General features: G+C 46.7%; 7 protein-coding genes across 7 annotated transcripts; 5 read left to right on the forward strand and 2 right to left on the reverse strand.

Moving 5' to 3' along the window:
* Positions 1-304: 304 nt before the first annotated feature.
* V1508DRAFT_395397 (uncharacterized protein) lies at positions 305-633 on the forward strand (the record flags this gene model as incomplete). Its single annotated transcript, XM_066938051.1, has 2 exons — positions 305-348; positions 429-633. 2 exons carry the CDS (start codon positions 305-307, stop codon positions 631-633), a joined length of 249 nt encoding a protein of 82 aa, XP_066798081.1.
* A 134-nt stretch (positions 634-767) lies between these two features.
* On the reverse strand, positions 768-3,793 carry V1508DRAFT_453923 (MIF4G like-domain-containing protein). The gene is made up of 7 exons (XM_066942560.1): positions 3,611-3,793; positions 3,438-3,535; positions 3,272-3,378; positions 2,930-3,203; positions 2,679-2,873; positions 1,058-2,626; positions 768-993 (listed from the first exon to the last, which is right to left on the reverse strand). The coding sequence occupies exons 1-7, from the start codon at positions 3,666-3,668 to the stop codon at positions 895-897; spliced, it is 2,400 nt and encodes a 799-aa protein (XP_066798082.1). The 5' UTR covers positions 3,669-3,793; the 3' UTR covers positions 768-894.
* Positions 3,794-3,970: 177 nt separating this feature from the next.
* On the forward strand, positions 3,971-6,205 carry V1508DRAFT_365592 (mitochondrial 37S ribosomal mS29 domain-containing protein). The gene is made up of 2 exons (XM_066937335.1): positions 3,971-5,127; positions 5,179-6,205. The coding sequence occupies exons 1-2, from the start codon at positions 4,085-4,087 to the stop codon at positions 6,038-6,040; spliced, it is 1,905 nt and encodes a 634-aa protein (XP_066798083.1). The 5' UTR covers positions 3,971-4,084; the 3' UTR covers positions 6,041-6,205.
* Positions 6,177-10,342, reverse strand: V1508DRAFT_365597 (uncharacterized protein). Its single transcript, XM_066937336.1, has 3 exons — positions 8,321-10,342; positions 8,041-8,268; positions 6,177-7,990 (listed from the first exon to the last, which is right to left on the reverse strand). The coding sequence occupies exons 1-3, from the start codon at positions 10,187-10,189 to the stop codon at positions 6,413-6,415; spliced, it is 3,675 nt and encodes a 1,224-aa protein (XP_066798084.1). The 5' UTR covers positions 10,190-10,342; the 3' UTR covers positions 6,177-6,412.
* A 614-nt stretch (positions 10,343-10,956) lies between these two features.
* Positions 10,957-13,950, forward strand: V1508DRAFT_402418 (uncharacterized protein; the record flags this gene model as incomplete). Its single annotated transcript, XM_066938484.1, has 13 exons — positions 10,957-11,097; positions 11,156-11,285; positions 11,344-11,460; positions 11,518-11,647; positions 11,698-11,908; positions 11,963-12,589; positions 12,641-12,773; positions 12,827-12,940; positions 12,997-13,126; positions 13,179-13,419; positions 13,473-13,578; positions 13,631-13,734; positions 13,789-13,950. The coding sequence occupies 13 exons, from the start codon at positions 10,957-10,959 to the stop codon at positions 13,948-13,950; spliced, it is 2,346 nt and encodes a 781-aa protein (XP_066798085.1).
* A 1,239-nt stretch (positions 13,951-15,189) lies between these two features.
* V1508DRAFT_246699 (pyridine nucleotide-disulfide oxidoreductase-domain-containing protein) lies at positions 15,190-17,361 on the forward strand. The gene is made up of 6 exons (XM_066936373.1): positions 15,190-15,456; positions 15,512-16,042; positions 16,095-16,661; positions 16,712-16,874; positions 16,930-17,013; positions 17,063-17,361. The coding sequence occupies exons 1-6, from the start codon at positions 15,291-15,293 to the stop codon at positions 17,103-17,105; spliced, it is 1,554 nt and encodes a 517-aa protein (XP_066798086.1). The 5' UTR covers positions 15,190-15,290; the 3' UTR covers positions 17,106-17,361.
* A 1,363-nt stretch (positions 17,362-18,724) lies between these two features.
* V1508DRAFT_411088 (uncharacterized protein) lies at positions 18,725-20,947 on the forward strand. The gene is made up of 4 exons (XM_066939412.1): positions 18,725-19,243; positions 19,342-19,413; positions 19,518-19,570; positions 19,630-20,947. The coding sequence occupies exons 1-4, from the start codon at positions 19,216-19,218 to the stop codon at positions 20,446-20,448; spliced, it is 972 nt and encodes a 323-aa protein (XP_066798087.1). The 5' UTR covers positions 18,725-19,215; the 3' UTR covers positions 20,449-20,947.
* Positions 20,948-21,012: the final 65 nt, after the last annotated feature.

A 21,012-nucleotide genomic window follows, 5' to 3' on the forward strand; every position in this document is an offset into this window, starting at 1 on the left:
TCATTTGTCTTTTTCTGAGATGCAAGGTCGTGTACCGGTCGTGGTCAGAGTAAGTCGATAATCCTGAGTGCAGGTGAAAGACATCCATTCTCTGGAATCAAATTTCTGAAACGTGATCGTCTTCAACTTGCCTGTAGCAGGTGGTGCAACACCAATGCAAGGCGTTTGACGATCTTGCCGCGTCGTAGAGGATATCGCCAATTTGGACATCTCCGACGCGTTTGTCACCTTCAGTCTTGCGTACGAGTGTGTCGGCCGCGGGGCCCATGTCGAGAATGTTGTCCTGAGGGGGAGTTGTATGAAGATGTTTGTTGCAAAGTGGCCAGAAGATGTGGGCCAGAGTGTACTGTATGGTCGATCGCAAAGCGGGGGTCACTGTTTGGTTTGTTCTACCGTCGGACGCGCCGCACATTGACTAGCCTTGACAGTCCGGGATTCACCATCACACTTTTGAAGGCTACTGACGACGAGTTGAACTACTACCTTGACGTCCCGACCAAGACTATCGGGTTTACTCCTGGATCTGTCGTGACAGCAGATAGTGCCTCGCGCGTGATCGTCGAGTCCGTCGCGCAAAAGACACAACATGCGCACACGAACGGCCATGCCAAACCAAGCATAGGTAAGTTGTGATCTATTTGGCCTCGTCGGAAGAATACTAGGGAAGCATTTAGCAGTAGGTATAATTAGTAAAAACACAAGGTCGTAGTCTGTGCATTGCCATCTATTATGGTGCAGTTGTGCATATGTAATATGAAAATTGAAGCTAAAACGTCAAAAAAGGTAATATTATTTTTAAAGCCACATCACAAAATAGTCTATTTTACAAGAGATGCGATCATACAACTACATCTACTAATAATGACTATTCAATCGTACATCAGAATATTACGCTTATAACTCTGCCGTTTGCTCTATACTGTTCAAAATGAACATATCAGTTAGGCCTAGATTCTTCAAAGGTTCTTGCAAGTCCTTGTAATCAGCGTGATACTAAGTTACATGAAATTAGCAACAATCCATATACCAAAGTTGCGTCGAAATTTGATAAACTTACATTTCGTAAAACAGCTCTTAGAAATCCCTCCTTCCACCATCGCTGCCACCGCACAGTTTCCTCGTTCTTAGCATCTCCCTGTACTGGCCTGGCCAATTCCTTCACAATAGTCACGAAAATGTGATTCAAGGTATTCTTGAGAGTTTCGATACTGTCGTCAATTTCTTTCAACTTTTCGTCTGCGAGAAGCTTCGTATCGCCATCCTCATCTTCAATGGTTCTCGGAACCGCTTCGACTTCCTTGATCTGTAGTTTTGCCTTATCAATCGCAAATCCAAGTAACTCCCAGGAGTACCCTTTGCTAAAGGTGCCAACGTCCGAATCGAGTAAAATCCATTCCACGACGCTTAACGGCGTGATTACTTTATGATTCATCAATTTTTTAACGACCTGCACGGCAGTTCCCGTTTGGTCCTTCCAATACTTGAAGATGATCTTCACTACTCGTCGATGACTTTCTCCGCCCTTCTCAGGGCATACCACTCTAAGCACAGGTAAAGTTCTCTCAATCCAGCTCTCGACATGAGACAGGGATCTGGCACCCAAATGAACTATAGCCGTGACGAAAATCTCACAAACCATATCATGCGCATCCGCTTTGCCATTCAGTTCTTCGCTCTTCTTCGTTATTTCATCAAACACTTCTGTAAACTCATCTGGGCCCTTCCGATCGCGAATATTTTGAAGAACTAGCCTGCTTTGTTCCGAATACGGTTCATCAGGTAGTGCAAACTGGAAAGGTGGAACATCGTCACCCTCATGCACAAGGTCAGAAAATTCATCTGGCAATGTCTCAGTAATCCGCTGAGGAAAACTTAATCTCAGTTCTTTGTAAATCAGTTCCCTAAAAAATACCCTTTTTGGGTTTAATTCATTCAAATTGAGATCTTCCGTCCATTCTCTCCATTTCCAAGTAAATCCAAAATTGCTTAAATGATGAGAAAACCAGTCTGCGTAGAGATAAATCACTTGGACATCCAGATGCTCCAAGTGAGAGTATAAGAACCGAATTGCGCGTCCAAACACAGGAGCAATAGCATGGGGTGCGAGAATACATGCTTCGATCAAGACAGAATGGAAGTATACAGGTTTTAGAAGCGATTGAGGGAGTCGAAATAATCCAGCAAGTACAGCCTCAATTGCAATATCTTCAGGTTTCCATGTCGAACTACCGGGTTTGGCTTGACTCAATTTCTCAAGAGACATCTCCCGGGGCGCAAAGAGACCTGGCCTCAGAAAGTTGTCAAACCAAATCAGTTGGCGTGCAACTTCTTGCCTGTTGAAATTTAAATTAATAAGCGTGTCTGTCAAGAGATCGCGGAAGATAGTAGACTCTATACGATCAACAGGCGGCGTTGTCTCAACTTGCTCGTTCGTATAAAATTTCAGGAAGACCTCAGGGGACTTTGACGAATTCCACGCTGACAGCTTCTCTGGGAGTTGGAGTTCTTCAATAGAATGTTTCTCAAATTCACTCGCAGGTGCGACAGTCGAATAATCGTATAGCAACTGCAGCTCCCAGTTTGCTGCAACCAAGTTGCTGAGCTGTAGCTGCAGCAATTCTAAGGACTGTGTCCATTTAATTAGTCTAAAGAATTCGTGGAAAGTAAAAGTCACATACGTCAGAAAGTCTATATGGCGTCTCGCCATCAACGAACGGATTCAGAAGTTCTTCAGCTTTTATCGCCGAGTGCTTATAGTCTTTGGATTTCTCAAATAATTCTGTAGCATTCTTCTTCATTTCATCAGATGAATCGCTGACGACCAAGTAAGGAATCGACAAAAGAACAACTTTGTAGAGTTCTTCGGCTAATGCCTATAGATAAGTTAGTCAGTGCCATTCCTACTACTTGGCAGCAAGCTAGTTCTTACGCTTCGACCAGTGGACATGCTCTTCAGCTCAATTGCCCTCTCTAAGAGCTGTTCGATAAAGCCAACAATAGCTTCGAAATTCGAGATAATAGGCTTCAGCATAATCAAGAACCTTAGAACCAATTTCACATTATTCCAATCGCCCGTATTAATGTAGGTCTGCATTCTTTCAACGATATATTTCACTACTGCCGCTCCGTGACTGCTTTCAGTATTGTTGACACACTGCAAAGATGCAGCCAAAGAGAAAACCTTCAACGGTTGTTCAATCGAGCTGTAATTTGTAATTGAGATTTTAGCCACCCAGCAATCAAGTCAATTGCAGGCATTTTTGCTACTTACATGTTCACAAACAATGAGAACAAGCTCAGAACAACTTCTTCGTCAAATTCTACACTCGTAAATGATTTCGCGCAGTGTAATATCGACTCTGGCAAAGGAAATCGCGACTAATGGTACATAGATCGTTAATAAACTATGACTGGTTAAGTTCATCGGGTTTACATACTGGTTCACCTAAACATGTAAAGAGCTTTCGCAACCGAGGAAACGCCGGTTGGACAAAATTCGGCCTTTGCCGCTTATAATCAGGTAAGTCATCTCCATCTAAATTATGCTGATTTAATATCGTGTTCAAGAGCCGATTGAACGGTTGGCATTTCCAGTCATGCCCACACTTACCTCTCCGGCGCTTGATCCCCTGACTAACAGCCGGTGCAGATGGTTCCGTAGTGGACATTGTTAAACGCTACCGGACAACTCGTATTTAAAATAAATGGTAACGGCTTACTGATTCGAAAAATATGATAGATTGTTCGGGTTTGATGGCGGCTGAAATAAAATGAATTTGCCAATTTAAAGGGTTTAGTACACCTCGCACTATTAATTAGGCTCAGGTCATGAACATGTCAGGGCAAGGTCTATCTTCGTCATTTTGTACCAAAATAAGGTAGAATGTCATGACAGCTGAGAGTCAATCCGGGTAACAATTTAGCAGAAGATCGTATTGGTAGTTCATTATTGTAACGCGCCAAATTTTCGGAATCTTAGTTGACGCAAGGAAAAACTCATCATATCAGAGCGCCAGTTGATTATTTCCTTACGACACAATTTATGCTGTGTTCGGAAACGTCTCAATTGATATAGTAGCATTGAATGCGTGATTTCACCGCGATCCGAACGCAGCAGATGTCTCGACTACTTCAGCAATCTGTAACTGTTACGCGACTGCGATCAGGTGCAGTTCCCGCGAAATGTGGCCGTTACGGAGTTCCGATAATACATTGGAATCCTCAGCGAGATCTACATATCTCGCAGATTGCGCTTGCAATGCAGGTTGCGGGAGAGCGAAGAGCTTCGATTTCGCCGTTCGCAAATCGCGCAAAAAAGAGCAAAGTGAATCTCTTTGCTCCAGTGAAGAGCGGTAACTCGTCTATATATGATTTCGAGGATACTCTTGAGCTCTTTGCAGGTGAAAAAAAGCCAAAAAATGTCCAAAGAGAGGAAAACAGAACTAAGAAGTCCCGAGCAGTCAGGGAGCCTGCACGTGTGACTCCAAATGAATTGAGAGACCGGACGGTGGTATTTGGCAAGGCTGCAGACTTGAGTCAAGATATTGGCAAACTGACGTACTATTCTGCCAAGACTGTCAAAAGTCTAAAGCAATTGAGCGCAATCTTCCCGAAACAGTACTTCAACATGTTCAGCGAGAAGGCCATTATCTTTAGACAAGAGACCGCTCAATTGGCGAAGGTTTTAGATGCGGTTCTGGAGAATGGTGGTCATGAAAGACGTCTAATCACTGGTGAGAAGGGAATGGGCAAAAGCGTTGTTTTGCAGCAGACAGTTGCTTTAGCGTTAGCTAAGAAGTACTTCGTGATACATATATCCGACGCGGAGGACCTCGTTGACGGCTGGCTGGATTATACGTTCAACGAGGCCGAGAATATTTATGATCACCCTATGTACTTCTTCCGACTAGCAAATAAGCTGAGACAAGCCAATTCTCTCGAATTATTGTCTAACGTGAAGTTGTCAAGGAAGTATTCATTCCAGATCAGTAGGACGGAAACAGTGACATTGACAGAAGAGGATGCGTTGTCGAAGCTTCTCAACTTTACTGGCCAGCACTACAGATCTGCCGTTCCGGCATTCAGGGCCTTTATGGAGCAGCTTATGCTGGACAGAGGTGCCAAGTCGTATGTCCTGCTTGTTAGCTTTTGAAGAGACCATGTCTAATACAAGCACAGTATCCCGGTCCTCGTTTCCGTCGACAACGTGAGCATATTTGCCCAGCACAAGCTAACGGCCTATCGTGACGCAGACTTCAAAAGTCTGGCATATGACAGATTTTATGGTCCCAATCTTATCCTGGACCTTCTCAGCTGTACCAAGACTTTTCCCAAGGGCGCAGTAATTGCTGCTGTCTCGTCTCAAACGAGCAACAACATGACCATGCAAGATGCACTTGGAATTCAAAAACCGTGGCCGTTCATAAACACCAACAAGCGCAGATACGACGAAAAACTCGCCAAGATTTTCGCGGACGCGGAACATCTCACCGTGGGTCCTTTCAGCAAGCTAGAGACGGAGCGGATGGTGGATTATTATGCAAAGGCTGGTGCTATTGCGGATTTCACGAAAGATCAGGCGGATTTTATTTACGGTAGTTCGCCACTAGTGCAGCAACGGAGAGTTCTGAATAGTGTTGGTGTATTAAGGAAACGTGTGGAGGCCGACATCGAGCAATGGCAAAATTATTTCGGCCAAGCGGGATCTTTGGATGATTCTGCGGTAGATGTCAAGTTTAAGACGAAATTGTATTCACCTAGGGTCTTAGCAGCTGTGGCAGCAATGAACCCGCTCGAGCCCCTATCCGAGGATAAGGCGGAATCGCAGCGAGTAACTCAGGTCGACAACGAGCGAACAATGTCGCAAGAAGAATTTGTCTTGGAAAAGGGACGCGAGGAGAAAGCCCAGCAACTGGCGCAGGATGTTATCGAGGAGCGTGAACTGGAGCATTGGAAGAGGTTCGTGGATATGAAGTACGTCGCATCTGGTAATGGTGTACCGCGGGCTCTAACTCAGAGCTGTTTGTTTCCGTTGGTATAATCCATGTAGCATATGTAGCATAGCGGGAACCGTTCGTTGTATAGACGTCATTGTAATATATCACAAAATTTAGTAACGCATAGTTTCTAATCTGAAGTGTGAGAGCCTTAAGGCAACGCAAGCCGGAACATGGATGCCCTGACAGTTTGAAGAGGTAAAATTATCCGTTATAATTGATATCAAGTAACACCACATTACCAATGCGAGGAAATATATAGACCTATACCCAAATACATAGAAATCTAACATGCAAGGAAACTATATAACATATTCATATTACCAAACTGCCCTAAGCTGAAAGTCAACCTATATCGAATCTAGGTCACCGCAGATTATAACGATATACATGAAAACCCAACGAACACCTTAGAATTAATGCTGGTTGCGACCATGACGTGATTTATGAGTTGCTGAGATTAATGACGCCGTGGAAGGTGATGTCAAGGCGCTTCTCTTCTTGCTAGCATTGTCAGATCGCATTGTCGAGCCGGATGCCAGTTGATGTAACAGCGGCGTCGAGCCTGGTGTGAGACGTGGATGACTCATATTTGATGACGACGAACCGCTGCGTAACCGACTCTGCGACAGTAGAGGCGGGGTATAATTCGCAAACTCACTGGACTTGAGGTTCGGAGTGGTGTTTCCGCTCTTTGAGCCGAATGCGCCGGGCATGAGATTCGGCGAAGACACCGATGCTAGTGTAGGAGTTGAGTTCACGCGTGACATATACACATCAGTATCAAGTCCTTCTAAGAAGTCATGCAGACCACCATTACATATGCCAAGGGATTTCAAGACCCCATCTAAGGATGAAAATTGCAATAGGAACGACGTTTCTAGGTCTTCAATAGACATGCTCTTCTGATTAGGCACATCCACGAAATTCTTTGTACAATATTCGCGGATCCGTCTAGCATAGTTGAAATACCACCGTGCTTGGACATGTACCCAGTTCGCCAAGACAGCCTTCACCATTTCATCCACAAAATTCAAGAACTTTGGGATCTCCCTGACGAGAGCGCCGTTCAACGCCAAATAAGACTCTGCAAGTGCAATGACAGTTTTATCTGGTGTTACGCCACGTTCGCGAAGGCCAAGATACCGTCGGTAATCAGGGATTTTTCGGTCCCGTTTCGCCATCGCCTTTAGCGGACGGTCAAAGATATCGAGCACATGCTCCAGTGGGCTGATGACATGGCTGACGAACGCCGATCTGAAGAGACTCAGGTCATGGTCGTGTATATCCATTATCGCACGCCGAAAGGATCGCCATTGTGATTCTATATCCGGATAAGGCACTTTGCCAGAACCAGAAGACGATGCAGAGATTTTTGCAACTGGTAGCTTCGCCCACTCGTCGAACGAGCAAGCTAACGTACACAGTTGCCCTATTGTAGACGCAGAGGCCTGAAAGCCCGAATTGAATGACTCCACCACTATACGAAGTTCCATATGCCGACGACGATATCTATCAACCAAGATATCATATGAACGGTCAATTACTTCATGGCGCTCAGAGATTCCTACTGTCTGTCTGAGCCTCTCAGTTGAACGTACAAGACCTTTTGTGACACCTTTTCGAAGCTCTGTAGTGTCTGCTGGGCCCGGCGCTGCGGCAAAGTCCTTGCGACGTTTTTCTTCATTCGTCCGATCAGCAACCCCCTGTATATCAATCGCGGCCTTGCCAAGTGAATTCTTGTCCGGATGGCCGATTGGCGTGCATTCGGCAAGTGATTTAAGAAGTAGCGGATATTTCATTAGCCGCTGGACAGGCTTGATGAGCAAGGACTCGAGGTTCCATGCTTTCGTTCTGGATAAACTCGCTTGATGGCAGGCGTCCAACCATCGAGACATTTGGGTTGGATTATTTGTCGTAAGTCGATGGAGTCTCTGTATAGAGGCTTCATGAGAGTGACAATAGACCTTATACACCTTCTCCAATTGCGGGATCTATATGGTTAGAACCACAACAGCATGGAAACAGTATTCATCGAACATACGGCCTGAAGAAATGTATCGCCAACAAAGGACTCTTGCTCATCAAGTACCCTGTCATCATCAACCTCGTCCTCCTGACCTTTCTCATATACCGTTGCGGAAGCGCCTGCGCTTCTTAAGCTGATGCAAAATTGGTGCGTGAATTCTAATACTCCAGTAAAGTTCGCAAAAATCTCCTCAACGTCACCTTTAGTTATGAATGACTGGCGAAGCGCAGAGGCTCGGTAGTACTGGACAGATGTTAGATTCCGACGTCCTGGTATAAAATAAGAGCATAAGCACCTTTTCAATGACCATTAAGTCCGACAAATATACAATTTCGGTGTCGATGAGTTCGCGAATAAGATGAACTCTTCTCCACTGCCTTTTCAGCTCGGGGTCAGTCATAGCATTCCTTGTCGAAGTTGCCGTAGAGGGGCTAAGATCACTCGCAACACTAATTGTCCTCTTTGCCGATTGTACTGTATCAGACGATAGTGGACGAGTAGACTGTGGCGAATTCATCAACGTTGACCGTGGCGTATAGAAGACCTGGGAATCGTTTGGCGTGATTGTTGCGTTCGGCGAACTGGCTCGCGATTCCTCGGAACTATCCCCGATCACAACAGTGTCATTTGACAGCGGTGATGGAAATGGTTCCATTATTGAAGTCGGTGTGATTGGGTTCTCAGGCGTATGTACACCCGGGCAAGTATCACTCGCTGCTGAGGTGTCGTGATCTGCATTGCCAGCTGATGTACCGTCAACATCGCATTCCGACTGTTGAAGGAATTTCTCTGGTAATGGTGGAACCAACGCAATTGTGCTGTCCCGTGACGGCAATCCTGGGCCCATCCCAAAATGATGTAGTGGTGACGCCGACCGGGACATCCTTCGCGGACCGCTGGCGGCGCTACCGGCGGTCATGCCTGCCTTTTTGGCAAAACTTTTCAAGCGCGGGAGCGACTTATACGACTTCAAGGTATGAGGCTTGGCCACACTACTCGTACTGCTAGACGACGTACTCGCTGCACTATCTGACGTTGCAGGCCTCATTGGAATGTCTGGAAGTGGAATGATGTCTTCTTCCGATTGGAAGACTGTATTATTAAGATACTGTGACCGAAGGTCGGGGCTTGAGCGCGACATTCGACTTAGAGGCAGTCCAAGTCTGGACAATGTTCTAGTCGATGCCATTGTGGAAGGCACTGCATTGGCAGGAAAGAGAGGAACATTGTTCATGCCGTTTTCAAGATCATGTCGAAGAGAAAATTGAAGCCTGATACTGCTTGATTTCACATGTCGAACTCGGTGTGACTGCGCTTCCCTCTCTTGCTCTGTAGTCGGTTTGGCCGTATCTGAATCAGCGGTCGTGGACCCCCGACGTTCGACATGACCATTAGTTTCCCGTACTTCCTCACCACTGACATTCTCAAGCGGTCTCTGAATACTCTGTATCGAATCCATTGATACGTTAAAGTAGGATCGCCTCACACTAGCTCGAGGAGGGAGTACCTCCAACGGCGTGTAGTTCTCAGAAATTGAATTTTTCAAAATCGCCAGATTGCGACGATGGTGATGTTTCTTGGATCCCTTGGACCCATGTCCGGTGTAAAAATAGTAACCAGTGGACGATCCGGACGCTGTAGAGCTCGAATCCGAGATCGGACTGCTGCTTGTCAGTGGGGCCTCGCCGACTGACGACGGAGAGGGCAACGGCGATGATGACGGAGAGGAATTTGATTCAAGAGAGTGTGCCGCGGACGCAGCCGACGACTTTCGTGGCCGCTGGGGCGTGATTGCGGCCATTCGTGTGAAATTGTCGCTATGTCCCGTTGAGATTCCGGTGGAGAGAGAGTCGTATACGGATGGTGGTCGTTGGCGTGGAAGTGATCCAGAGGAATGCTGCCAAGGAGACACCAGCATTTTCCTGTCTGTAGCGTCGTCGGGCATACTGACGACAGACAAAGGTTGCCTGACTCGGGGAGGAATTGCTGGCGTCGCAGTATCGGATGAAGGAAGGAATGGCGTTGGAATGGTGAGCGGCGGCAGAGGCTCGATGGGCGGCAACCGTAGATGCTCACGGGCAACACCATTGTCAGTGGACTGCGCGGAGCCAGGCGGGTGCGGCGGTCGAAGTCGGATTTGCGCCGAAGATAGAGAACTCGCCATGGCCGCGCGGAGGCTGCTGCTGGAAGGGGAGTAGCGTTCTAGCCTTAGCCTGTGGTTAGTATTGGTTGAGTTGCTGCGTGCGAGATGGCTGCCAGTGTCGGACGGCGATGGTGCCTGAGGCTCGGTCAGGGCAGCAGTCGTGCCGCGACGCGTCCAGTTCTCTTCGTCACCGGCCGCGCTGAGTATAAATAGCGCCGCATCATTCCTATGCATGAGTATTTGTGTGCGGGCTAACGCACAATTGAATTCCACTCTGGGCAACAAAATTCAGAACACGACAGTAGCACAAGGCACGAACAGCGGCGGGACATATTTGATCATTATAAGCATGCATGAGTATATATGCCTGTCATATGTTTGTCTTGTGGAACACTGTCCACTCGAAGGTTCAGTGAGCGACCGCGCAGCAGCCCCCATATTAGTGTTGTGTTTGCCGCGCCCATGACGCGCTCAGCTAGGTACCCTCGCCAAACGGTGAATTCTTAAGCGCAATATTCTCCAAGAATCGCATACCCAGCTTAAATCAAGGTAGAATCCCATAAATACTGACTCAACCCGAGTCGTATCAGCGGGTCGTAGCTGCGTATAGGACTGCGGATATAAAGTTAACGTCGTGCACATCTCGTCGCACTGGCTTAACTCACAAACTGCGGTTTTCGAAACACCCCAAAGTCACAATCGATGCCATAATCGCAATCAATCAACAATTTGTTCACGAATTTTTTCTAATAATAATTAGCGAATGACTTAAATATTACTTGTCAGCTATGGCGTCTATCCGTCAAACTCCAGAAATGAAGTTCACAATCATATCGCCACAAGATGGCACTGGCGACGCGGATCACGACATCGATCCATTGAATACTGCTCAAGTAAAGCGGATGGCTGCAAGGCCGCAGAAATTTAAAGTATGCAACGGCATGGAGCTTGTGAGATAGTGGATCGAAGGTTGCTGAAGAATCATAGGCACCCGAATTCAAGTACGTGTATGCCGATACAGATACCGAGCAAGCGGAGCTCGAAGAGTGGTTCGCATACGCCGACAATCCGTTGCTCGTTGAAAGTCGGGAGGAGTTCATGAAATCGTCTAGTGGATGTATGCAGTCTTCATGCCTCTATGAATACGAGTTCCATGACGACTGACAGGTTAATAGCGTTTCGGCGGATGTCAGAAACTAAGCGGCAACAATATATCATTTCACAGATATCTTTTATTGAGACAAATATCGATCGAGAACTTGCTCTATTACGGCTTTTCTACGTAGCTACAGGTCTTATCCCGCATTGAGAACAGCATACCATGTAGATGAGACTAATTTAATGTTTAGGCACATTTGCCGAATCGGTATCAGATGAAGATCTACTCGACTTGATCCGCCAAAACACAAATCTTTTGTGGAAGTCGCATACTGTCGATGCCATTTACAAGTGCATACAGCATCTTTTTGAAGAATTCTAGTAAGTGAACCCATACTGAACGTTGGTGCTCACCTGCTAATTGACAATAGCGGCACGGCACCGGAGGAACTCAAGAATCTCCAAAACTGCAAAAAGGCATTATTTTTGGCGTTAACAGTATTTTACTTTATGGTCCAAACAAGACAAGAGGAGGTATTTGGTGACGAAATAGCGTCTCTAAACCCAAGCGTCATTCCATACTTTCTAAAACAGATCTCCGAATTTCGTCTACAAATACCGGATGACCTCCCTTGGCGAAATGTAATTGTATCGTGGTCTAATGGATAATATTCGGACACATCTGACTTGTTCTAGATCCTTTTATTGACATGGAAACTGACTTTACGCGTCTTCGGTAATTCGGAGGATTTACTACAGGCGAAAACATATGCTCGAGAAAAAGCTGGGCTCCCCCTGGAGACGAAGAAGGACACAATCACCGCAACTCCGCTTGATTACCAAGCTTTCAGACAAGGAATCAGATCCCGGTATCCCGGCTATAAGCCTCCAACTGAAGTATTACCCAAAGAATTCCCGTATATGAGCAACTCAGCGGCGTCGTCCAGTAATAGCTTGACCGACTTTACGGTGGATCCTTTACCGGGTTCGTCAGTTCATATAGCAACACCTGCACCATCACCGCCTCCATCGCCACCCCCAGTAGCCAAAAGCAAGAAATCGAGTTTCCAGACTGACCAGAGTTTCCCGTTCCTATACCCACAAGATATCGACATTCCTGTGAGTATCAGAGAAGCGGAAGAAATTTTTGCTCAGAGGATGAGAACAAGTCTGTGGATTGTGCAATTATGGGCAGAGAGGGAAGAATTCATGAAGCAAGAACGAGGATGGATTGGGGCCGGTGACCCACTTGGGGACACTGAGGAGAAGGTAGATCCGACAAACTCGTCGTCGAAGCGATTGGCTCGTGTGGAGGGCGTTTATGTGAGCCGACTTTCACTATTTGCTGGTCCGTCTATGTTAACAACAGGATAGAAAGACACATTGGAGCATTTACAGGCAGTAGTGGTCACGCTCTTAAAAATGGTATTATCTACAGTATCGCCGGAATCAGCAGGCGCATTCGCCAGGCGCCAGCAGTTCTTGAATGGCGAGAGTGAGATGCATAGTAAGTTTCTAAGGTGGTAGCTGCGCCTTAGCCTCCGCTAACACGAAATGTAGCGTATCATGAAGCCACTATTAAAAGCGAGCTTGAAAACGCGCGGGAAACGGAGCTCACACTTAAGGCTATAACAGGACTTCTTTACCTCTTGCTCAAGTGGTTTAAGGCTTCACGTACGTTTGCGATTATGTATGTTAGTGCAATGTAACTAATTGCTGATTGTGTATAGATATTTTGAAATCTGAATTCCTGGCTCAGTTGCTATATGACTCCAATGCGCTTCCGTTGATTCTGCAGCTCTTCAACACGAAGGAAATCGAGCAGTTTGTACTCCAAATTCCTGAAGTTCCCAAACTAAAGTATGCAGCCTTTCACATTTCTTCCGTTAGGTACTAACAAAGATCGTTACAGATTATTCGCGGTATGCCGCACTCTGGCTGGCGGTGAAGAACTTCCAGACCGCGAAATTGCCACAACTAGACTAGAGGAATCCGGAAGCGAGAAAACGGTGGACGAAATACTTCAGCAAGACGAGATATCCGTTTTTTCAAACCGCAATTTCTTTATCTCGATTAACATACTGAAAATTATGCAGAAGATATGCAAGAATAAGGCGCATCGGAATCTAATGATAGTACAGCTGAAGGCGTCGGTAAGGAAATCGCAAAATTCGTGCATGAGGGAGGCTAACTTGGAGATGTGTAGAATTCACTGCGGAAAACGTTACGGATATCGCAGTTCGAAGCGAGGCTGTATGCGCTGAAGATAATAAAGGGACAGGTGCCATATTGTGGTCGGAAATGGAGACATAGTAAGTTTATCTGTTTGTAGTTCCGTTTCGTTTACTATACTAACTGTCGTAGTGAATATGAGAGTTATCACTGCGATTTACTTGTATTGTAGGCAGGAGCTTAGAGATAGTTGGTTAGCCGGTGTAGACATCGATGCCGACATTGAGGATTCCTACGTGAGTCGTCTACTAGTTGTCGATTGACGTATCGTTGGACTAACTTTACTATAGCCTCGTGAAGTTGCCCTACGAGCCTTGATCCAATTTTACAATACGCGGAGATATCCAGAAGCTGCGGTCGCTCTGGGCTACCAGAATACAGAAGACGACTTCTTTGCGAAGGAGCTGGAGACGCTAATGATAGAAGAGAATACGCATTTTGAAGGGATTTAGAAGTACGGGTGCATTCGAGAATAACTTGCATAGTATGAGTGGTGTTTTGCTATTATAGTGTTGTAGAATAGGCTCTTCGATTTGGGGCGTTTGGTTGTTGTCCGTGTAAATATATGTTGGTAACTTATCTGATTAGCTAAATTGGTACCACAGGGATCCGTTCATCCCCGTCCGCGATGCTCCGGCTTCACAATCACTAAAATCAAGCTAGATGTCTCGGTTCCTGAATTGGACAAGATCCAATATCCGTGCATCCCGATCTTCCATTTTGGATAGCGCACATTCGCGAACCAGTCGGAGAGGCAGTCGGAGAGGCTCATATCCAATACACTCACTGCCTGGCACAACCAAAGCAAATGCAGACAGCCTTATCAATGGGTAACACAACGAATCGCTCAAGCCAGTGACGTTGAATATCTCGCCAAATCGCAAAGAATGCCGGGCATTCTGAGCACCCCGTTGGGATAAATCATAGCAAGCGTGAAAAATGATTTCTGGTATCTCGGAACGTCACTCCGGGTGATTAGCGATTTTGCCCGCGTGCCCGGCGACACGAAAAAATTACGGCGTCCCCCGTGACGGCGACGCAGCACAAGAATAAGCCAGAATGGCTTGCAGACACCTCAACAGGTTCCCCGCAGCCAACAGCTTAGTTCAACAGATTTATTTTCAACACCTGACTATATCTTGAATCTTCAGAATTCAAAAATGAATCAAGAAACGATTAATTTAAAGAATATAACAAGAGATCAATTTCGGAACGAAATGAAGTGGTGAATCGTCAATAATGTTGACCGGAAATGGTCCGGCGCGAACGTCGTTTAGCAAGGTTAGCGACCCGGAACATTATCGGGGTTTGATGGCTGTCACTTTGTCGCCTAAGCGCTTGCGGAGGGCAACTCCCAAAAGTCTCGCTATTCACACATAACCGCGATTACCCGTTGTAAGGGCCCTCCACGTGAAGATGATTACTCGTTCTCTCAACTGCCGGTTGTTGGCGGTCATCACGCTTGTCGTCAGTTCGGGTTTGGGGAATCACGTAGGTTTACAACGCTGCTGCGGATCAACGAAAAAGATAATCTACTGGATCTTGGTGGCATGTATTCTACTGCCAGGACCACACCTGCTCCCCAACTAATTTTGTGTCACCGAACACTCCTTTATCCGTCAGTACACTTCAGTCTGCTGAATCAAGAGTCACGACGTTCGACTGCGATCTTCTTCCAAAATTATTCACAGGTTGTCAGCGCCCCGTCAGTCTTATTAGAGTCTATATAAATATTTGGTAACTCTGCAGACATCACGGCGGTAGCGGCCAGGGAAATATACTGCAGAACATCATGAGCGGTCCCACACGCGTATTAGCGCGCTCGCTGACCGGCCGCGCACCTGCTCGACCTAAAACCTCTCTGAATATCATTCGCCACGTTTCAGCGGGCGTTCGAATCCACGAGGCAGAATCGCAAGGATACTGTAATAAGCAAATGCCACTTCTCGCAAAAGACCGTAAGTCCACACATCTCACAACGTCGCCATCGAACTGATCTAATACATATTGTAGCCCGTCAAACTGTCGTTATTCTCGGCTCTGGCTGGGCAGGGTACAATCTTTTCCGCCATCTGGATCCACAGTACTACCGATGCATCGTCGTCTCCCCGAGATCGTACTTTGTCTTCACACCACTCCTTGCCTCGACCGCTGTCGGCACGCTCGAAACTCGTGTCGTGATCGAGAGCGTCCGCGACAAAGGCATGGGTTGGCGCAAGCTATCGGATGTGTTAGACGACATCCTCAAACGAAAAGACATCGCCATGAAACGCAAAAATATCAAAGATATAGAGAGCTCGTTACCGACAGTAGAACTTGTGGAGGCTATCGCTACAGACATCAATATGAAAGACAAGATGGTCACAGTGTCGCCCAGAATACCAGACGTGGATGCGAATCAGACATTCGACATTAAATATGACAAGCTTGCTATTGCTGTTGGGTGCTATTCCCAGACGTTCAATATCAAAGGCGTTAAGGAGCACGCATTTTTCCTCAAAGATGTTGTCGATGCGCGTCGCATTCGAAAGCGCATATTGGAGCGTAAGTCTTCTTCTGTCTGGTACCAGTAGGGCATATGCTAACGTCAACAAAGGCTTCGAGGCTGCGAATCTGTTTCTCATGTCTCAAGAGCGGAAGCGCGAATTGCTTCACTTTTGCATCGTCGGCGGCGGACCTACAGGCGTGGAATTCGCTGCCGAACTGCACGATCTCATAAACGACGATATGCAGCACTACTATCCCAAGCTCATGCCATACGTCCAAATCACGATCTTCGATGTCGCCAAGAGTATTCTAGGGACCTTTGACAGGTCGTTGTCAGAGTATGCGGAGAAGCATTTCCGACGTCATAACATTGCGATCCGAACAGGCGTCAGGGTCCAGGAAGTCACAGGACACTCACTGCGGATCAAGAATGAAAATAGCGAGGACGAAACCGTCAACTACGGACTCCTGGTGTGGTCGACAGGACTTGCACCGAATCCGTTCGTCGCAGGATGCGATGTCGTTGTGAAGGACAAGCGCAACAATATCGTGACAGATAATTACTTGAATGTGTATGCTAAGCATAGCAATAGCGATGCAGTACTGAACAAAGACGTCTTTGCGTTGGGTGATTGTGCACAGATCGAGGACGGTTACTTACCAGCAACAGCTCAGGGTGAGTGCAGTCTTGCATCGAAACCTTAATATGTGCTAATTGGAACATAGTTGCGTCGCAAAAAGCAAAATACCTTTCCAAAGAACTCAATAGAGAAGCAAAGAGCAAGGGTGACGGCGAATGTCAACCATTTGTGTTCAATAACCGCGGCATCATGGCGTATATCGGCGGTTGGCGTGCCATCGTGCAAGGCAACGGCGGCGAAGTCAAAGGGTATATTTGCTAAATCACATTCACAGAAGTTCCGGGCTGACAATTGCATTTCTAGCCGGACCGCCTGGTTATTGTGGCGCGGGGCTTACTTTTCGATGAGTGTTAGCATTAAGAATAAAATTTTAATTCCGATATACTGGTATGTGCTTCGTTGATATTATTAAGGAAATATTGATGACCAGTCATAGGTTCACGAACTGGTTGTTCGGAAGAGATATCTCGAGATTTTAGTGACTGGCGAATGGAGTCTGTGGGTGATTAGCTATACATAACTGAAGGTTGTTGAACGACATGAATATTGCATCAATGAAAAGTATACTGTCTTGGATGCAAGTGCCGTGGTGCACCAATATACAAGTGACACTGATGCCGTTGGAAAGCCGCTTTATTGTTGGAGTTCAAGTTAAAGAGCGAACTGAGGATTGCAGCTGTTAATTTGTATCTCGATCCATAGTCCAGTATAATAGAGCGCCTGCGCATCTGAACACAATGATCAATGCCAACGAAATCAATAGCCATTACCAAAACCCTATTGGATTGAATTAATACCTCCGTGTACTTGATAGCAGTCGTGCGGCGGTGCGTGAACGCGTCCTTCACGGGTTGAAGTCCGGACAGTCATATGTTGCCCAATGTAAAAACGGTGGACGGATAGGGTGTCGATAGCAAAGTAGATTCGAAGTTTTAGTGTGTGGCCAATTCCAGGCTGATGCTGCTTAGCATACCAAACAAAATTAACGAATCAGAGCAGAAGTAAATCTTGATTAGTAAAGTTCGAGCGACATAAACGGCGAAAGCCGAAATCCCAACTTAACTCATCTTCCCGATGCGTCGTGCGTTCCTGCATATTCATCTTCCACTGACGCGACGCCGGAGCTGTCTCGTGAGTTCTGGACGTTTCAGCACTTAAATCTGTCGAATACGACATATGAAGTGACGACTAGAAGGGTCCGTTTCTCAGACAGGGATCCTTCACCAATGGCATGAAACGGTTATCGGAAGTTATCAGATGGTGGCGCGTTTGTGAATTGCACGTCGAACAGGGCTGTTATCGTTCATTTCGCGAAAGTGGTCTACGGAGACAGGAGAGACACGATGTACGCCAGGAACACACAATTTCAGGCGTTCCCAATGTCATTCCGGAAATCAGAGGCATCGCCCAGCGTACGTACTGAGTCGCCCGGTGCAATAGAAATGGATTTTAAAGCAAGAAGCCGTTTTGTTTTAGCTGCGATACCCAATTTAATGTAAGACACCAATAATCAGCTGCTTGCATTAGCAGATCCGCAGGAAAGAATAACATGCAATCGTATGGTCATACTACGACGACGACAGAACGAGATTGGACTTGGTCGTTGCACGCGGCTCGTGGACACACAGTGTTCTGTTCTGTTCGCTCTTGTAGTAACGATACCAAATCCCGACATTTTTTACCTTGCATCCCAGATGGCAAGGAGACAACAAGGGCTTGTAGCGCGCTCGCGTGCGAAGACTCGAGAATCTACAGAAATGAAGGGAACATCTATTTGGACAACGGCGTAGGTAAATGCTCCGGGAAAACCCCCCCCCCCAGGGGCAAAACAAAGAATGCCGGACGTAAAACCTACGCTGTTCCTTACGACGAGGACGTCAATCGAAGCCGTGACGTTGTTCGCGGTCGAGAAAAGCTGGGGGCATGGATTGGAGAAGGTGTTCTTCAGGGATCTAGGCACCGCGCTCTCTTACTAAAGCACCTCCTAGCTTTGAAATGTTTGCTGAGCCACACCGCCACACCTAGCCGCGCCGCACGTTCGCATTGCCACCTTGAACCATATCCTCGCCGGCCTGTGCTGACGGCATCAACAGTGTATATTGTAATCAGCCGTCGATGGCTGGCTGGATCGAGCTGGAACAGGGCCGAAACCGTCAGGATAGTGGCGGTCGGCGTACTTAAGAACGTGTATCGACCGCCCAATGTAACAGGCATACGCCACGGCGACAGTTTTCGGGTGACACTCAAGGCCTCCTTCCAGAAACGCCAACACCCGCGCCACCTGCACTGCCACGCTTCGGGTCCATATCTGATTTTATCTGCCATCGTCGTCGGCTCACCAATCTTGTCTCGTCCACCAACGTGTAGTCTTGGGTCCGGCCTTTTCAGCTCAACATCACGCAGTCTGCAATAATTCCCTCTGTCATAGTGTTTTTTTCGTCGTTTCGTCGCTCCTCTCTCCGTTCTTCCATATATCTGTCTGCTGCGTCGTCGGCTCTTCTCTCAAGTTCTATCTCCCCATCCAGTCCATCTAGTGCCTCTCCGTCGCTCCATTCTATTTCACCCTTCACATCTTCATATCAGAGAAAAATGGTCCACTCCAAAGTTGTTATCATAGGTATGTGCATTCGCCATTCGCCAGGATAATACTGAATACTCTGAATACGTGATAATAATCGCAATTCCGATACATTTGTTGCTAACCAATACTTGTAGGCTCTGGCCCTGCTGCTCACACCGCGGCCATATACCTCGCCCGTGCAGAGATCAAGCCAATCCTTTATGAGGGTAAGTTCTTTTCTTGCTACAGAGACGACGTTGCGGCTCTAATTACTGAAACGGCCGTTTCGTGGTTCGGATCATGGGATTTAGTACTAACTTCAACGTTATAGGTATGCTTGCTAACGGTATTGCTGCTGGTGGCCAATTGACGACTACCACTGAGGTATATTCTGTTCAAAATGTGTTTTGCATCAAATTAAGATTGTTAACGTGGTTACTCAGATCGAGAACTTCCCAGGTTTCCCGAATGGAATCCTCGGTGCTGAGCTGATGGACAACATGCGCGCTCAGTCCGAGAAGTTCGGCACAGAGATCATCACTGAGACCATCTCTCGAATTGACCTCTCGTCCCGCCCTTTCAAATATTGGACTGAGGACAACGAAGACCAGGAACCTAACACGGCCGACACTGTTATCATGGCCACTGGAGCTTCCGCGAAGCGTCTTCATATTCCCGGAGAGGAGACTTACTGGCAGTCGGGTATCTCTGCTTGCGCTGTTTGCGATGGTGCTGTTCCTATCTTCCGAAACAAACCTCTTGTCGTCGTTGGTGGTGGTGATTCTGCTGCTGAGGAGGCACTCTTCTTGACAAAGTACGGTTCCAAGGTCTATGTCCTTGTTCGCCGAGACAAACTCCGCGCTTCCAACATCATGGCTAAGCGCCTCCAATCCCACCCGAAAGTCGAGATTCTGTGGAACACTGTTCCAGTGGAGGCTAAAGGCGAGAACGGTCTGTTAAGCAAGCTCACCATACAGTCTACGAAGGACGAGTCTCACTCCGACCTCGAGGTCAACGGTCTTTTCTATGCCATCGGTCACGTTCCGGCTACTTCTATCGTTAAGGGTCAGATTGAAACTGACGAGGACGGCTATATTATCACTAAGCCCGGCACTGCCGAGACCAGCGTCCACGGCGTTTTTGCTGCGGGTGATGTTCAGGACAAGCGATACCGTCAGGCTATCACCAGCGCTGGCACAGGTTGCATGGCTGCTCTTGAGTGTGAGAAGTTATTGGCTGAAGAGGAGGATGCCGCTGAATAGACTTCATTGTCACTAGATTGTCATCTAACGCATCGATTGTGCTTGATTCATGTATTTGCTGTCATGTTTGGATTGCGCAATATTCTTACCTTTCCGTGCTATATGGTTATTTTCTATGGGATTCGTTTTAAGTTGCATATGTTTAATTTTTCTAGACGGAGATTTGTGTTATTAGCCTTTGTTCCTTTCACGATTGTCGATCGTTGTTGTTGTCTCCGCCATATGAAATTATGTGAAGGAATGGGCGCGTATGATATAGATCCAAAGATAAAAGCGTATATTAGGTTATTTAGCTGTATCTGATTTGGGAGTTGTAAATGCTGCACCGCTTGATGCTTCTGCGATTGCTCTATGGTCGATGACATTTACCTGGATGGTTATTACATGACGATGTATCATGGCCGATTTTGTGGTTGCTGGAAAAAATTGCGATATGTTGTTCACATGTGTAAATAAGTTTAAGTTACAATTATAGACTGGTCAATATATATTTCGCTGGATCTTGATATACCAAGCAAGGTTCATCAAGAATTATGAAGGCAAAACATTAATTGTAGAGTCGTA

Source organism: Lipomyces doorenjongii (genome assembly GCF_038497915.1).
Source record: "Lipomyces doorenjongii strain NRRL Y-27504 unplaced genomic scaffold V1508scaffold_6, whole genome shotgun sequence".
NCBI lineage: Eukaryota > Fungi > Ascomycota > Lipomycetes > Lipomycetales > Lipomycetaceae > Lipomyces > Lipomyces doorenjongii.

Excerpts from the sequence above, each read along its gene's own strand:
- V1508DRAFT_365592 (XM_066937335.1), top strand. The coding sequence starts at position 4,085 with ATGCGTGATTTCACCGCGATCCGAACGCAGCAGATGTCTCGACTACTT. Across the intron at positions 5,128-5,178 it reads CTGGACAGAGGTGCCAAGTC|TATCCCGGTCCTCGTTTCCG; the intron begins GTATGTCCTGCT and ends ATACAAGCACAG.
- V1508DRAFT_365597 (XM_066937336.1), bottom strand. The coding sequence starts at position 10,189 with ATGGCGAGTTCTCTATCTTCGGCGCAAATCCGACTTCGACCGCCGCAC. Across the intron at positions 8,269-8,320 it reads ACTTAATGGTCATTGAAAAG|TACTACCGAGCCTCTGCGCT; the intron begins GTGCTTATGCTC and ends ACATCTGTCCAG. Across the intron at positions 7,991-8,040 it reads GCGATACATTTCTTCAGGCC|ATCCCGCAATTGGAGAAGGT; the intron begins GTATGTTCGATG and ends CTAACCATATAG.
- V1508DRAFT_453923 (XM_066942560.1), bottom strand. The coding sequence starts at position 3,668 with ATGTCCACTACGGAACCATCTGCACCGGCTGTTAGTCAGGGGATCAAG. Across the intron at positions 3,204-3,271 it reads TTCTCATTGTTTGTGAACAT|CTCGATTGAACAACCGTTGA; the intron begins GTAAGTAGCAAA and ends TACAAATTACAG. Across the intron at positions 2,874-2,929 it reads GCATGTCCACTGGTCGAAGC|GCATTAGCCGAAGAACTCTA; the intron begins GTAAGAACTAGC and ends ACTTATCTATAG.
- V1508DRAFT_246699 (XM_066936373.1), top strand. The coding sequence starts at position 15,291 with ATGAGCGGTCCCACACGCGTATTAGCGCGCTCGCTGACCGGCCGCGCA. Across the intron at positions 15,457-15,511 it reads GCCACTTCTCGCAAAAGACC|CCCGTCAAACTGTCGTTATT; the intron begins GTAAGTCCACAC and ends TACATATTGTAG. Across the intron at positions 16,875-16,929 it reads AACGGCGGCGAAGTCAAAGG|CCGGACCGCCTGGTTATTGT; the intron begins GTATATTTGCTA and ends TTGCATTTCTAG.
- V1508DRAFT_411088 (XM_066939412.1), top strand. The coding sequence starts at position 19,216 with ATGGTCCACTCCAAAGTTGTTATCATAG. Across the intron at positions 19,244-19,341 it reads CTCCAAAGTTGTTATCATAG|GCTCTGGCCCTGCTGCTCAC; the intron begins GTATGTGCATTC and ends CAATACTTGTAG. Across the intron at positions 19,571-19,629 it reads AATTGACGACTACCACTGAG|ATCGAGAACTTCCCAGGTTT; the intron begins GTATATTCTGTT and ends GTGGTTACTCAG.